The following is a 13,438-nucleotide window of genomic DNA, read 5'->3' as shown; positions in this document are numbered from 1 at the left end:
AGCGCTGAAAAATACCAATGCTCGGGTCGCCTCACACCAGCGAAGACTTTCCAGTGGCAGAGTCCACGGAGGGGGAGTTGAAAAGCTCTCGCGTTCATTCAAACGTGCAGCCGGGGCTGATAATCACCGGGACCGAGCGGCGGCAGGTGGGGGAGGAACTGGGGGTCAGCGTCCGGGAAGAAAAGGGAACCTTCCCGGAGAGGACGACGCCGCTCCCCGCGCGGTCGCACGGTGGGGTGCTCACGCCAGCCGCGCTTTCCAAGGGCCCGCAGCTTGGGTCAGTGGCTTTCACGTCAAGCACAAGGTCCCAAGGGCAAGTGCGCCAACCACGGGCCCTGGGAGGAGCGACACTAGGGCCTTGGGTCTGTAGCAACCGCCCGGCCCTGGGTGTGGGCCTAAATCGCGCGCCCCTGGCCTCGCCGCTGCCCCGGGATGCTTTTCACAACCGAGTCCCGGGCGCCGCGTGCGGACTCCAAGTTCGCGCTCTAGTTGACAAGGGCTTTGTCACTTTTCCTACTCTATTGCCACCAAGTGGCGATTACACCACTTCGGACCTCCCTTTGGTGACGCGAGGACGAATGGGTGACCACGTCTACTTCGGAGCAAACTTTCTCTACACCTGCTAATTAATGACCTTTAACACTAAAAACAGGCAAGCACACAAATTAGAAAAAAAAACACAAAAAACCCACACAGACACACAGTGCGTGCGCGCGGGGACGAGAACCAGCTCAAAGAGAGAGAAGTGGAACCAGCACAAGAACCTCGCCAGCGCCAGGTTGGTGGGCTCCCCCTCACCCGCCGCCAGAGCACCCCCCCGCGCCCTCTCCGCGCGCCTGCCCGCGGCTCCGCACCTCGCTCGCCTCGCGCTCCTCGCCCACGCTGCCCTCGGAGTCCCGGAAACTGATTTGGCGGCCGGAATACCTTGGGGACCCTGCGGAGGGAGGCCCGATCCCCTCTCCCCCAGCGTCCTCCTCCGGCGCGCGCCCGGCACACCTGCGACCCCGCGCCCCGCAGCGCACTGGGAACACCTGTCCGCGGTAGGAGGGACCGGAAACGCGTGTCTCCGTGCGCGCGCACCGCCCGCCTCCGCCGCCTGCCCGCGCTGCCGGCCCTTTAAGGCGGGTGGTTGCGGCGGCCGCGCTCGGGGCGGGGAAAGCGAGGCGCGCCACGCGGGGCTGGCTCCCGAGCAGTAAGTAGGGGCGAGGCGCACCTCGGGCCCGGCCGCGTCGCCAGCCCCGCTTCGGGGGCGGCCGGGGCTCGGGGAAGCGGGCGGCACTCCCGGGGTGGGGCGCGCCCCGCGCGGCTAGGGGACCCGTCCCCGACTCCCCACTTCTACCTCCGCGGGTTCCCGGAGCTCTGGGGCCCGCCGGAAGCGAGTGCGTACCTGTCGGCCCTTTCGAGGGGGCCGGGGGTCGGGTTTGGGGGACGCAGGGCAGGCCTCCGAGCCGCCGGACGTCCGAGTCCACCCCGGGACCCGGGCTCTCGCTCTCCCCGGGGGCGACTCGGGGTTCACGAGTGTCTTTCGCTTCCAGACTGGGCGAGATGGAACTGCGACCATGTCAAAAAGCCGGAGAATCAAACGGTTAACACTCAGTCCAAGTGCAGTTTCGGGTCCACGGCTGTCAGTGTTAAACGCGCTGAATTTAGAGGGGGTGGAGGGAAGACCAAAACGAAACAGCAAACACTATCCTGCCGACCGCAGCGGGTGGCAGCTGCAGTCTAAACGGGCCCGGACAGTGTAGAAAGCACGACTTTGACTGCGGCCCTGGGCTAGCAGCCCCGCTACGCTCACTCTTCCCGCGGCTCCAGTTCACCCAGCAGTCACAGCAGAGTGCCTAGGGCATCTTGCGGGAGTCGTACGGTTGTGGGTTCTTTTCCCAAAGGCCTCGTTTGGCATGTATTCAGAACTAAATTTCCCTTCCCAGAAGAGGAAGAGCCGTGCAAAAAGGAATTAGACAAAGGCCCCCCGCCCCACCTCTGTTGTCTTCTTTTGAACTTATAAGAAATGGCTTTAAAAAGCATTTGACGGGGGCGGGGGGGGGGGGGGGGGGGGGGGGCGGGCGCGCGCCTGGGTGGCTCAGTCGTTAGGTGTCTGCCTTCGGCTCAGGTCATGATCCCAGCGTTCTGGGATCGAGCCCCGCATCGGGCTCCCTGCTCTGCGGGAAGCCTACCTCTCCCTCTCCCACTCCCCCTGCTTGTGTTCCCTCTCTCGCTGTGTCTCTCTCTGTCAAATAAATAAAATATTAAAAAAAAAAAAAAAGCATCTGGGGCTACTTAAGAGAGTGCATTTTTTTCTGGCCAGAGCGTCAGGCAGGCTTCTCTTGCCCAACAGCTTTGAGGGAGCCGAGAGCTGAGTGCAGGCGAAATGGCCCTGGTGCCCTATGAGGAGACAGCGGGAGTGGGGTTGCAGAAATTCCACAAGCCTCTTGCCACCTTCTCCTTTGCGAACCACACGATCCAGATCCGGCAGGACTGGAGACAGCTGGGAGTTGCCGCGGTGGTTTGGGACGCGGTGAGTACCCCACTGGGCCTCTGCAGACAACCACAGTGGATTATAAGACTGGTCTTTATTTACTTATTTTTTAATTTTATTTTATTTTTAAGATTTTATTTATTTATTTGAGAGAGAGAATGAGATAGAGTACAAGAGGGGGAGGGTCAGAGGGAGAAGCAGACTCCCTGCTGAGCAGGGAGTCCGATGCAGGACTCCATCCCGGGACTCCAGGATCACGACCTGAGCCGAAGGCAGTCACTTAACCAACTGAGCCACCCAGGCGCCCCTTTATTTACTTATTTTTAATAACAGCTTTATATTGAGATATAATTCATATAACAAAGAGTAAGAAGTGAAACTTGCCAGATTGAGCAGGACCCTGTGTTGTGTGGGCAGTGTCCTTGACCCTTACTGTCCCCGGGAGGGAGCTTGTGGGGCCTGAGGCTGCAGCGTCTGTGCCCGCTCTAGGGGGTCCCTTCCCAGCAGCAGCTGAGTTTCTGCCTGTTGCCAAACTGGGACTGGAACCTTGCAGGGAGGAGAGGGGTATGTCATGTCTTCCTGCTCCTGCGAAGTCTGCCCGAAACCCTTGGGTTCCTAAAGCACTTGTTGACTTGGATCACCCCGCTGTGTTTTGATTCAGGCTGTCGTCCTTTCCACGTATCTGGAGATGGGAGCTGTGGAGCTCCGGGGCTGCTCTGCGGTGGAGCTGGGTGCCGGCACCGGGCTGGTGGGCATAGTGGCTGCCCTGCTGGGTAAGTGCCGTACGCTGGCTCACTCCTTTGTGAGTCAACTCACTGCGAGGTGTGATTGCTGTTTCCTTGACACAGACCCGTATTGGTTTCCCCCTTACTGGATTTTTCTGTGCCCTGTGCTTATGAGTCGGCTGCTGGTGCCCTTAACTCCAGCAAACCTGCTTGCTTTCTTCTCTCTTGCTCTTGCTCTCATCCTGTTATTTATACTTCTCATGAGAGACTGCTTTGCCCTCCTCAGTTTATTTTTTTTTTTAATTTTGTTTTGTTTTTTAAGCAAACACGTTTATTTGGGCAATTAGAATTGCAGTTGAGGAGACAATTAGGTTGTCTGAATTAGGTTCCTGCCCCCTTCAGTATTATGCCAATAATATGATCTGAAGGCAACTTTCAGTTCAAAGAGGATTCTCATATTCACCCACATAGATTTTTATTTTTTTTTATTATTTATTTATTTTTAAGATTTTATTCATTTGAGAGAGAATGAGATAGAGAGAGCATGAGAGGGGGGAGGGTCAGAGGGAGAAGCAGACCCCCTGCTGAGCAGGGAGCCCGATGCGGGACTCGATCCCGGGACTCCAGGATCATGACCTGAGCCGAAGGCAGTCGCTTAACCAACTGAGCCACCCAGGCGCCCCACCCACATAGATTTTTAAAGTTTAGGGGCCTTCCAGTCTCTATTGGATTTAACCCTGTGACACAGGGAGAGCAGGTAGTCTCATTCCTATAGTTCCCTTGTTGAGGAAACTTGGCTGGTTTTTCTCTTCTAAGAAGGGTCGGCCCTGCTGTAGTTTGTACTGACATATTTAAAAATTGTATTCACAGGGGCACCTGGGTGGCTCAGTCGGTTAAGCATCTGCCTTTGGCTCAGGTCATGATCCCAGGGTCCTGGGATGGGGCCCTGCTTCTCCCTCTCCCCCTGCTTGTGTTCCCTCTCTCGCTGTCTCTGTCTGTCAAATAAATAAAATCTTTAAAAAAAATTGTATTCACAGTATGCAGTCCTGAATTGATATCAAGGTTTTTCATTTTTTTTGTTTGGTATGCACACATTAACTTAGGCCTAGAGCATTTTTAAGCTTTTTTTTTTTTCCTTAAAGATTTTATTTATTTATTAGAGAGAGAGAGCATGAGCAGTGGGGAGGGGCAGGGGAAAGGGAGAAGCAGACTCCCCACTGAGCAGGGAACTGGATGCAGGGCTGATCCCAGGACCCTGAGATCAGGACCTGAGCCGAAGGTAGATGCTCAACTGACTACGCCACCCAGGTGCCCTTAAGCTTTTGTTTTTATTTTATTATTCTTTGTTGACTCCTTTCTATAGCTTCTGGCTCATGCAGTTCAAACTACCCAATGATAGGATAGGCCACCTTCTAAGACACAATATATAACATTTATCACTTCAGTATTGTTAAAATGCAGTTTCAGCTTCTGTAGGTCTGGGGTCAGGCCTGAGAGCCTCCAATTCTAACAAGCTCCCAGGGGATGACGATGCCGACAGTTGGTACTCAGACCACACTTCAGGAGCTGGGATTCCATTACATAGTGTACAGGTACTCGAGGACCCACGAAAGCCCCTCCTTTATTGTGTCCTCTTTCTGGTAACTTTTCTTTTTTTCAGTATTCTTTTCTCTGTTTAGATCTTGCCTTCCCAAATGTGATGGGGAACAGGGGCCGCGTGGTGGGGATCTAGGTTTCCAGCTGTCTCACCCTACAGCCCATACAGGCACTGATGAGGCTCTTGCTCATACGCTGCCTTTTGTTAGCCTTAGAACATCCCCATGGGTGTTAGATATTATTTTTAACTTTCCTTTTGCCAATGAAACGGGGGTTCTGTGAGATTAAGCCCCTTTGTGAAGTCCTGGTCAGTGGAGACTTGAGAGTCAAACCAGGCTTGTCAGACACTGTGGCTCTTTATTATCTTTCCTTGACACTAACTTTACTGATGTGAGAGGAGTTACCTGGAAGGGAAATGAGGTTTCTTCTGTTTCCCCAGGAGAACTGCACAGCTGCATCAGCTGGTGTAGAGACTAGTTGGCAAAGTGCATAGGTTTAGAGTTATACTTGGTTTTGACACCTCTTTTAACTCTTACTAGCTCTGTGATCTTGGGCAAGTTGCTCAATCTCTCCACTTCAGTTTCCCTATAAAATGGAGATACTAGTTCATGCCACGTGAGGATCCAATGAGATTAGGCATAGGAAGCGGTTAGCTCATTGACTGGCACAAAGCAAATGCTCAAATAAATGTTGATTGCCCCTCTGAGTATTTCTGTTTGTGATCTAGAAATCTGGGTGTGGGGGGTGGGGAAAACTGGGATGAGCTTCTTCAAAGACGAGCGCAGAGAGAGGGACTAGTTAGTTGTTGCCTCACAAGATGGACGGCTGGGGAGCGGCTGGAATGGAACCACAGACCTTGTGCTCGGGACGGGGGATGTGTGCTTCCTGGCCCGGCTTCCCTGTCACCTCTTTGAATCCTTTCCTGCCACACACAATTCACTACTGCCTGATTTCTTCTCCCCATAGCGCTTGGTCTGCGCACCACCTGTGTCACATTTTGTAACAGGTGGTTGTTCCTTGTGTCTGTCTGTCCTGGCCCGCTGAGGCTCCTGAGACACGGGACTGCCCCTCCCTCTGTGTGTCCTTGGCCCCAGACACCACTTGCCACACAGTAGTTACTCAAATAGTTCTGGAGTAAGAGTTGGACAAACTAGAAGATCATGAAAAGTAATGTTTCTTTTACAAAAGTGATGTCACTCTATTTCAAAAATAGCCCTAGAAGCAGAATGAAGAAGGGGGACGACAAACCCATCAAACGTCCTAATTATTCATGACTCTGCAACATACCTACTGTTGCCATTTTGGTGTATTTCCTTCCATTCTTTTTCCTCCACCTGTATTTTTTTTTAAGATTTTATTTATTTATTTGAGAGAGAGAGCACGAGCAGGGAGGAGAGGGAGAAGTAGACTCCACGCTGAGCAGGGAGCCCGCCGTGGGGCTCGATCCCAGGACCCCGGGATCATGACCTGACCCCAAGGCAGACGCTTAACCAACTGAGCCACCCAGGTGCCCTACCTCCATCTGTATTTTTAATCATAGTTGTAATTCATCGTTATAGAGGTGTATGTGTGTGCACACACATGTATATGGACGTACATACACACACACCTGTTTGTCTCATTCAACGTTGTGCGCACCTCTCCGTGCAATGTGATTTGCATACCCATTATTTGTTGTGGCTGCAAAATATTAGGCGTTAGTTTGGAGGTTGAAACCTGAGGGTAAAGAAAAAGTTAGTCTTTTAGAAAGGAGGCAGTGAGAACTAGAATAGGTAGTGATTTTGAAATGTTAGATGCTGATCATTCTCCTTCTTAAAGTATTTTCATTTTTCATAACCTGAGTCATTTATTCCTGAATTCAGGGAACACCCACCAAAAGCCGGGCCTGGTTTTTGGCGCTGTGGATACCTGCCTTCTCAGGAAGCTTCCATTCTAATTCTGAGGGGGGAGGAAGGAAAAGACAGATTATATTAAAAAGCCAAAAAAAACCCCTGGTGAGTTCTCTGCCAGAACTTTAATAATGGGTGATGAGATTTTCCTGTTAAAAGAAAAAACAACACCTGTTAATTACTGGGCAGTTCCCAGGTCCTTCTCACTGTGCCCCTGTGTGGTGGGTGGGTCCCCTTGGCTCTCTCTGTGGTGAAATGAAGGCTTGATAGAGGTTAGGAAACCTGCCCAAGGTCACAAAGCTCATGGACTGTGGAGTTAGAATTGGAATCCAGTTCTGACTCTTAAACCCTGGTTCTTCGTTTGAAAATCTCTTTGTACTGTGTGGAAACTATTCTTAGAAAAAACTATCTCATTTTTAAGATAGGGCTCTGTAAGTTGGGGTGGGGTTAGGGAATCTGGATTTTAAAAGCTTCTGAGGTGATTTGATGCCAACCAAGTCTGGGAACAGTCTTAAAATACAGCGCTCAGGAAAGAGTTGTCTTTTAGTTTTCTGTACTCCTGGTGTGTAAGTCTCCACTGAACTTTCCACTTGTGTTTCACTGAAGGCTGGGTGTCTCTGCCTGGCTATTTCTCAGCATCTCAAACATACATGTGTTTACATTTGAACTCTTCTTCCCTTTGCAAACTCATCCTTTGCTTTTGTTCTGAGTTAGTGTGGCCACCCCAGTCATCACTCAAGCCAGCGGCGGCTTGACCCGCTCCCCCAGCCCCACCTCCCTCCCTGAGCCCCGCTGATCTGTCTTCTAACAGTTTCTTGATTCCAGTTCTCCCTTTGAGTGCCCCCTGGCCTGGCTGGAGCTCTCAGCATCTATCTCCTCCGTAATGCTATGCGCATCCCCACCTCACCTCTCTGCCTTGGCTTTGTCTTCTCAGACCCACTTCCCAGTAGGCCAGAGCAGCCCATCCTCCTTGCAGAAGTGCTCGGGGCACCCGGCTGGCTCAGTCAGTGGAGCATGCGACTCTTGATCTCGGGGTCATGAGTTCAAGCCCCACAGTGGGTGTGGAGCCTAGTTAAAAACAACAAAAAAAAGCCCTGTGCCTCCCCACGGCCTAAGACTCATGAGGCTCTAACCCCGTTTTGCCTGACCCTTCGGGCTCCTGTTTCAGACCGGCTGCACTGTTTGCGGTTCCAGGGACACACCAGTGGCTTCTGGCCTGTCCCTTCTGCCCTGAATGCCCTTTCTTCACCCCTTTCCCCTGGTTAATGCCACATCTTCCCAGTGTAAGCTCAGATTTCCCTTCTTTCCGAATTCTTTGACCTCTGCCCCTCTCTAAGAGGGTGTCCTTTGTGACCACATCATTTCCTGACAACCCCATCTCCCTATTTTACTCCCCACATTGCGTCACAGTTGTGCTTCTGTGTCTCTCTCCCTCCTGAGACTGAGCTCCTAGAAGCCAAGGATTGTTTTGCTCATCTCTGTGTCTCTAGTACGTAGTATGTGCTCCCATGTTCGAATAAAGTAAGGTGTTGCTTACAAAAGTACCAACTAAAGTGATGGTAGGGGTTCATGCGTTCTTTCTCCATTACTGAGTGAGTGGCCGAGGGACATGTGGTCGTGTTGGGTCAGCTCCCATGAGTCTGTCATGGGCTAAATGTTGCCACACCCTCCACACACAGCACGAGCCTCCCGGGGGGTCATTTCTTCACCATCTTCACGTCCTTGCTTCTCCTCGCTAGGCTGAATAGCAGGTGGAGGGTAGCCCTTGGCTGATTCCAGGCCCGTGTCCGTGCAGCCCCATGTGGCTGTGGGCAGCATGCTGCTGTGGGGTCTCACTTCACATCGTGGCTCAGGAACCTCAAGGGGCAGGTGATGCCACTGAGCAGCCCCATTCTGCTTCCTCTCTTACTCTGCTGAGTTTCTCCGTCCCCCGTCCACACTCCCAGCTGGTGATGTTTCTTCTTATTTCACTGAGGAGATTGCGGCGGGCAGAAGAGAACTTCTATAGCCTCCCATGCTGCCTCTAACTCTCCCGTGCCTGGGCCCACCGGCTCCACCTTTGCCCTCCGTGGGATGCTCTCACACGCAGGGTCTGCCCTGCATGGGCCAACTCCCTCTCCCCTCTTCCCTCTCCTGCATAATCACTTTTCTTCCCTCTTTCCAACTGACCATTCCCATCAGCCTACAAACCTGCTGTCTCTTATCTAAAGAAGAAAAAAAAAATCAAATTTTAAGCGGCTGAAAATGTGTAATGGAAATGTATTTTCTGTAGCAGGAAATAGGTAAGATGACCCAGTATATCTCATTATACCAGATAGCAAGGAAGCTAACAAGGATGACATGGGGTTGTGTCAAAAGTCCACTGGCAAAAGATAGGACAGTTTGAACATCAATATTGATAATGGCACTGGATTTAAATATATCAAATATGTTTAATCCATGAGTTCATAATACAACAGCAACAAAATAAACCCAATTAGTCATCTTTCGAGGATGCTTAGAAACCAGATCTTTGGAATCTGGTGTATAAAAGGGGAGGGAGGAGCAAAGTTTATCCTATTCAGTTTCTGCACAAAATGAGTAACCAAATAGTAGTTGAAAGAAACTTCCCTTTATAGACATTTCTCAACAAACAAATGCAAAAGGAATCTAGTGAATTAAAGATCTGGGCACTGGGTATTTGTGCCTGCTCACATCACAAAAATAGAGCCTACCAGGTCCTACATACATCTTGATGAAGAACACGCTACCACCTCTGAAATAGTCTTGCTCAAAAAAGTAAACTCAAATTTACAGGAGACACAGAGGAGCCAGGAACATGCTAAACTACACAAATGGTACAATCAGCAAAATCCAGATTGTGGGAAACTACAGGGCAAATGATCTATATGTTCCCCAAATCACAAGGGGAAGATTCAAAGGAAACTGACAGATTCAAAGAAATCTAAGACCTTTTCCATGGCCCCCCCTAAACAAACACCCAAAAGGAAACCACAGACAGAGCTGCCCTATGCAGGGATGACATCTGGGTGATGAAACCTGAGTGGCTGGTGAGGGGGAGTGCTTCTCAGGAGAGGCAGGAGAGGCTCCTCCTGGGCAGGTGTATTTGGGAGCTGGCCTGGGGCGGTTAGACCAAAGGGGCAAACCACCCGCCTCCTTCAGCTGGGTCATTGTGGTGACCTCTTCACATGACTCCTTGACCTACTGCTAGAAATTCTGTTAAAGCCTGAAATCATTGGCACTTCTGCTCAGCACTCTCCACTGGCTTCCCATCTCAGAAAAAGCCAAAGCCTTTCTGAAACGTGACCTGTGAGGCCTGCAGAGGTCATCTGCCTCCTGCCTGTTACTTCCTCAACCTCATCTTCTACTACTTCATTCCTCATTCACTCATTCCAACCATGGTAACCTCCTTGCCTGCCCCCCTGTAGGCCTTGGCACTTGCTTTTCTGCCTGCCAGGAAGACTGTTCCCCCTGCGACGCACTCAGTTATACCTTCACTTCCTCCAGACCTTCATCTGAGTCCCCTTCTCAGCGAGACCTTCCCTTTTTGTTCAGTCTGAAATGTCAGCCCCACCTCCCTTACTTCCAGACATTTCACATCTCTCTTTCCTGCTTTATTATCCCCCTAGTCCTTATCTCTAAATGACGTACTGGCTATTCTCATTTTAAAAACTCCTCTTACTGCCTGGCTTCTCACTTGAATGTAAGGTCTTTGAGGGTAGGGGCTTTTGTCCCTTGGCTGATGGTAGCTACTTGGCTATTTGTACAATTGACAGATGTTACAGGGGAGTGGCCAACTCACATCAAGATCCTGGCAAAACTCCCGGAACCCCTAGCTGGTTAGCAGTAGCTTCAGAAACCCCCTGAGACAGGCATTGAAAAGGTTTACATGTAAGAAGTATTAAAATGAACACCGAGATGATATGCAAAAGACTAGATCACTCCAGGATTGCCTGCAAATGCAGATTGTTAAGAAAGCCAGAGATAAAGTTCTGAGTCAAACCAGGAAAAGGCTGTCTGTGATTTTTTTTATTATCAGGAGAGATGAGAAGTATCTCCGAATTCTGCTCATTGGGCAGCATGCTGTCTAGCACTGAACGGTCAAAGTGGTAGGAGCACTCTTGTAAAATCTAACAGCTTGAGCGTTTTCTTCAGTATCACACTCAGGGCTGTAAATGTCAGGTAGAATTACATAGTGTCCTAACATTACAGGTCAAGATGAGAAACATCAGTCTGAGCTGCCACTGAAATGGTGCTTGCTATAGCTGGTCTGGAGTCCCGTGGGGGATTACCCATGAAGATTACCAACTAAGGGTGCAAATGAGAGGTCATTTTATGAAGAATGAATCACAATGTTAAATTTCAGAATTTACAAGGCCCAAACTAAACAGGATTACACATATTATATTGTTACTGCAATGCAGATGAGGTATTTCAGGGCCGACCTTACGTGATTCTTTCACCTTAAGGGTAAACTACCAGTTCAGTCTGGTAGTTTACTGGTTCATGGTAAGCAACTCACAAGAAATATTAGCGGAATATTGCCTCATTAATTTTATACACCACATGTAGAAACTTGGCATTTAGAAAACATGATCTCATTTTAACCTATAGTACTTTGATACAATCTAGTAATTTCTCAGTTTACCACTTTCCAAAAATTATACACACACACACACACACACACAAAATACATAATGCTGCTTCCTAACAGCAGATGTGGACTGGGATTTTGTAATAGCCAATTAATCTCTCCCTTGATTCCTTTTTTTTTTTTTAAGATTTTATTTATTTATTTGAGAAAGAGAATGAGATAGAGAGAGAGCATGAGAGGGGGTAAGGTCAGAGGGAGAAGCAGACTCCCTGCTGAGCATCCAGGGACTCCTGGATCATGACCTGAGCCGAAGTTAGTCGCTTAACCAACTGAGCCACCCAGGCGCCCTCCCTTGATTCCTTTTAAAGCTTAGACTCCAGAAAGTGGCCTTTCCCTGTTTTGGGTATCTTGTCATCTTCATAATTATTTGCTCCTAGATTTTTCTTCTGTGGATTCCATTTTACCCTCAGGTCTACTGACTTGAAGATCATGACCTAATGAATGAAGTACAGTGGTAGACACCTGTGGAGGGTGGGCCAGCTCTGCCTGCAGAATTCAGAAGCTTCAGCTTGTCATTTGGGGACTCTGCATTTTATCGGGAGAGCTTAGCAAACAGGTGTGTCAGAGAGGCACATCAAAGGTTCATGTTTGCCAGTAAGCAGTGCAGAAGGAGCTACTGGTCATTGTTCTGTTCTTCTACAGCCATCCATGAAGGGCATGGTCTTCTGGCTACTCGGTGGAATACTAGACACTCACCCTGCTGTTTAACTTGACCACCTCCCCCGTCCCGACCAGTTGTATTGATGTGCACATAACTGTCTCTCTGTCCCACATTCTAGGTGCTCATGTGACTATCACGGATCGGAAAGTAGCATTAGAATTTCTTAAATCAAATGTTCAAGCCAACTTACCTCCCCATATCCAACCCAAAGCTGTTGTTAAGGAGCTGACTTGGGGACAAAATTTGGGGAGTTACTCACCTGGAGAATTTGACCTGATACTTGGAGCTGATATCATATATTTAGAAGAAACATTTGCAGATCTTCTTCAGACTTTGGAACATCTCAGTAGCAACCGCTCTGTGATTCTTTTAGCTTGCCGAATTCGCTATGAACGGGACAACAACTTCTTAGCGATGCTGGAGAGGCAATTTACTGTGAGTAAGGTTCACTACGATCCTGAAAAAGATGTACATATTTACAAAGCACAGAAGAGAAACCAGAGAGAGGACTTATAGTTGACTTTAATTTATAAGAATGTTGTTATTGAGTGTGTCAGTGAATGTCTTAGACTGGGAATTGAACCACGTTTAATGAAATGGCTTACTGAACAAAAAGTCTAACCAAAGGTTCTCGAGGGACAAAGTGCATGTTTAAAACACAGCAGCACTCTGTCCCATTGCTATGACTTTTTAGTCCTATTTGACTCTGAAAAATTTACCATTAAAGGAGCATATGAGGTATCTGTGTCCCATACTGCTCCCTCTTGATACACAATTTCCCCTGATGATATAATGAAGGGCCGGTATAAGGGTGTCGTCAAAGCAGTGAGCTTGTTTTGGTGAGGCTAACCCATGCAAATTATTTTACATACATTCTGAGATATATGTTTAGCCCAGTTTTCTACTTTTCTGAATATAAAACAAGAGGCTTGATGTATATATCCCCTGAGCTGTTAAAGCTCTTGAGATATTTTTTATCTGCCCCATTTAGGTCTTAAATAGTTTTGGCTATTTGAGAGTAGGATATGAGTTCTCGGAGGTCTCATTTCATGCTTTTTGGCTTAATTTCTGATTTAGGTATATAAATAAAGGATTAAGTAAAAATAAAATTTTAGCTGCTTTTTGAAAACCCCTAGAATCTCGGCCCTCCATGTGCTGTGCACAGGCTGTCTTCTTCAAAAGCTGTAGGTTTTCCCTTAGCACTCCCTTTCCTCAAATGTTGTTCTTGTATTTCTTGCCTAGGCTTTCCCCTCCTCTTTGTAATGCATGGGGTGACAATGAAAACGGTTTTAAATCTCACCCCTTATGGGAAGTTAGCTCCCCGGAGGAGAAGCTCCTTCCATACTGTACTTGTAAGTGCTTACTCCATGTCTGGATTCCCCAGAAGATGGGGAGCCTCTTGAGGGCCAGGACTGCTCGATCGTGCCTCTTCCCCGG

General features: G+C 49.1%; 1 protein-coding gene across 2 annotated transcripts; it reads left to right on the top strand.

Annotated features, from left to right (window-relative positions):
• Positions 1-2,341: 2,341 nt before the first annotated feature.
• METTL21A (methyltransferase 21A, HSPA lysine) lies at positions 2,342-12,646 on the top strand. 2 transcript variants are annotated; one of them, XM_021703244.2, is made up of 5 exons: positions 2,342-2,515; positions 3,138-3,253; positions 4,787-4,841; positions 11,174-11,177; positions 12,120-12,646. In XM_021703244.2, the coding sequence occupies exons 1-5, from the start codon at positions 2,369-2,371 to the stop codon at positions 12,515-12,517; spliced, it is 720 nt and encodes a 239-aa protein (XP_021558919.1). In that variant the 5' UTR covers positions 2,342-2,368; the 3' UTR covers positions 12,518-12,646. The 2 variants fall into 2 exon arrangements, with proteins under 2 accessions (XP_021558919.1, XP_044769642.1); XM_044913707.1 differs by lacking the exons at positions 4,787-4,841; positions 11,174-11,177 and having other exon boundaries at positions 3,138-3,249.
• Positions 12,647-13,438: the final 792 nt, after the last annotated feature.

The sequence above is a fragment of the Neomonachus schauinslandi genome, chromosome 3, assembly GCF_002201575.2.
Source record: "Neomonachus schauinslandi chromosome 3, ASM220157v2, whole genome shotgun sequence".
NCBI classification, from domain to species: domain Eukaryota; kingdom Metazoa; phylum Chordata; class Mammalia; order Carnivora; family Phocidae; genus Neomonachus; species Neomonachus schauinslandi.
The sequence above is the reverse complement of the archived record's forward strand: the minus strand, read 5'-3'. Positions and strand labels throughout refer to the sequence as shown.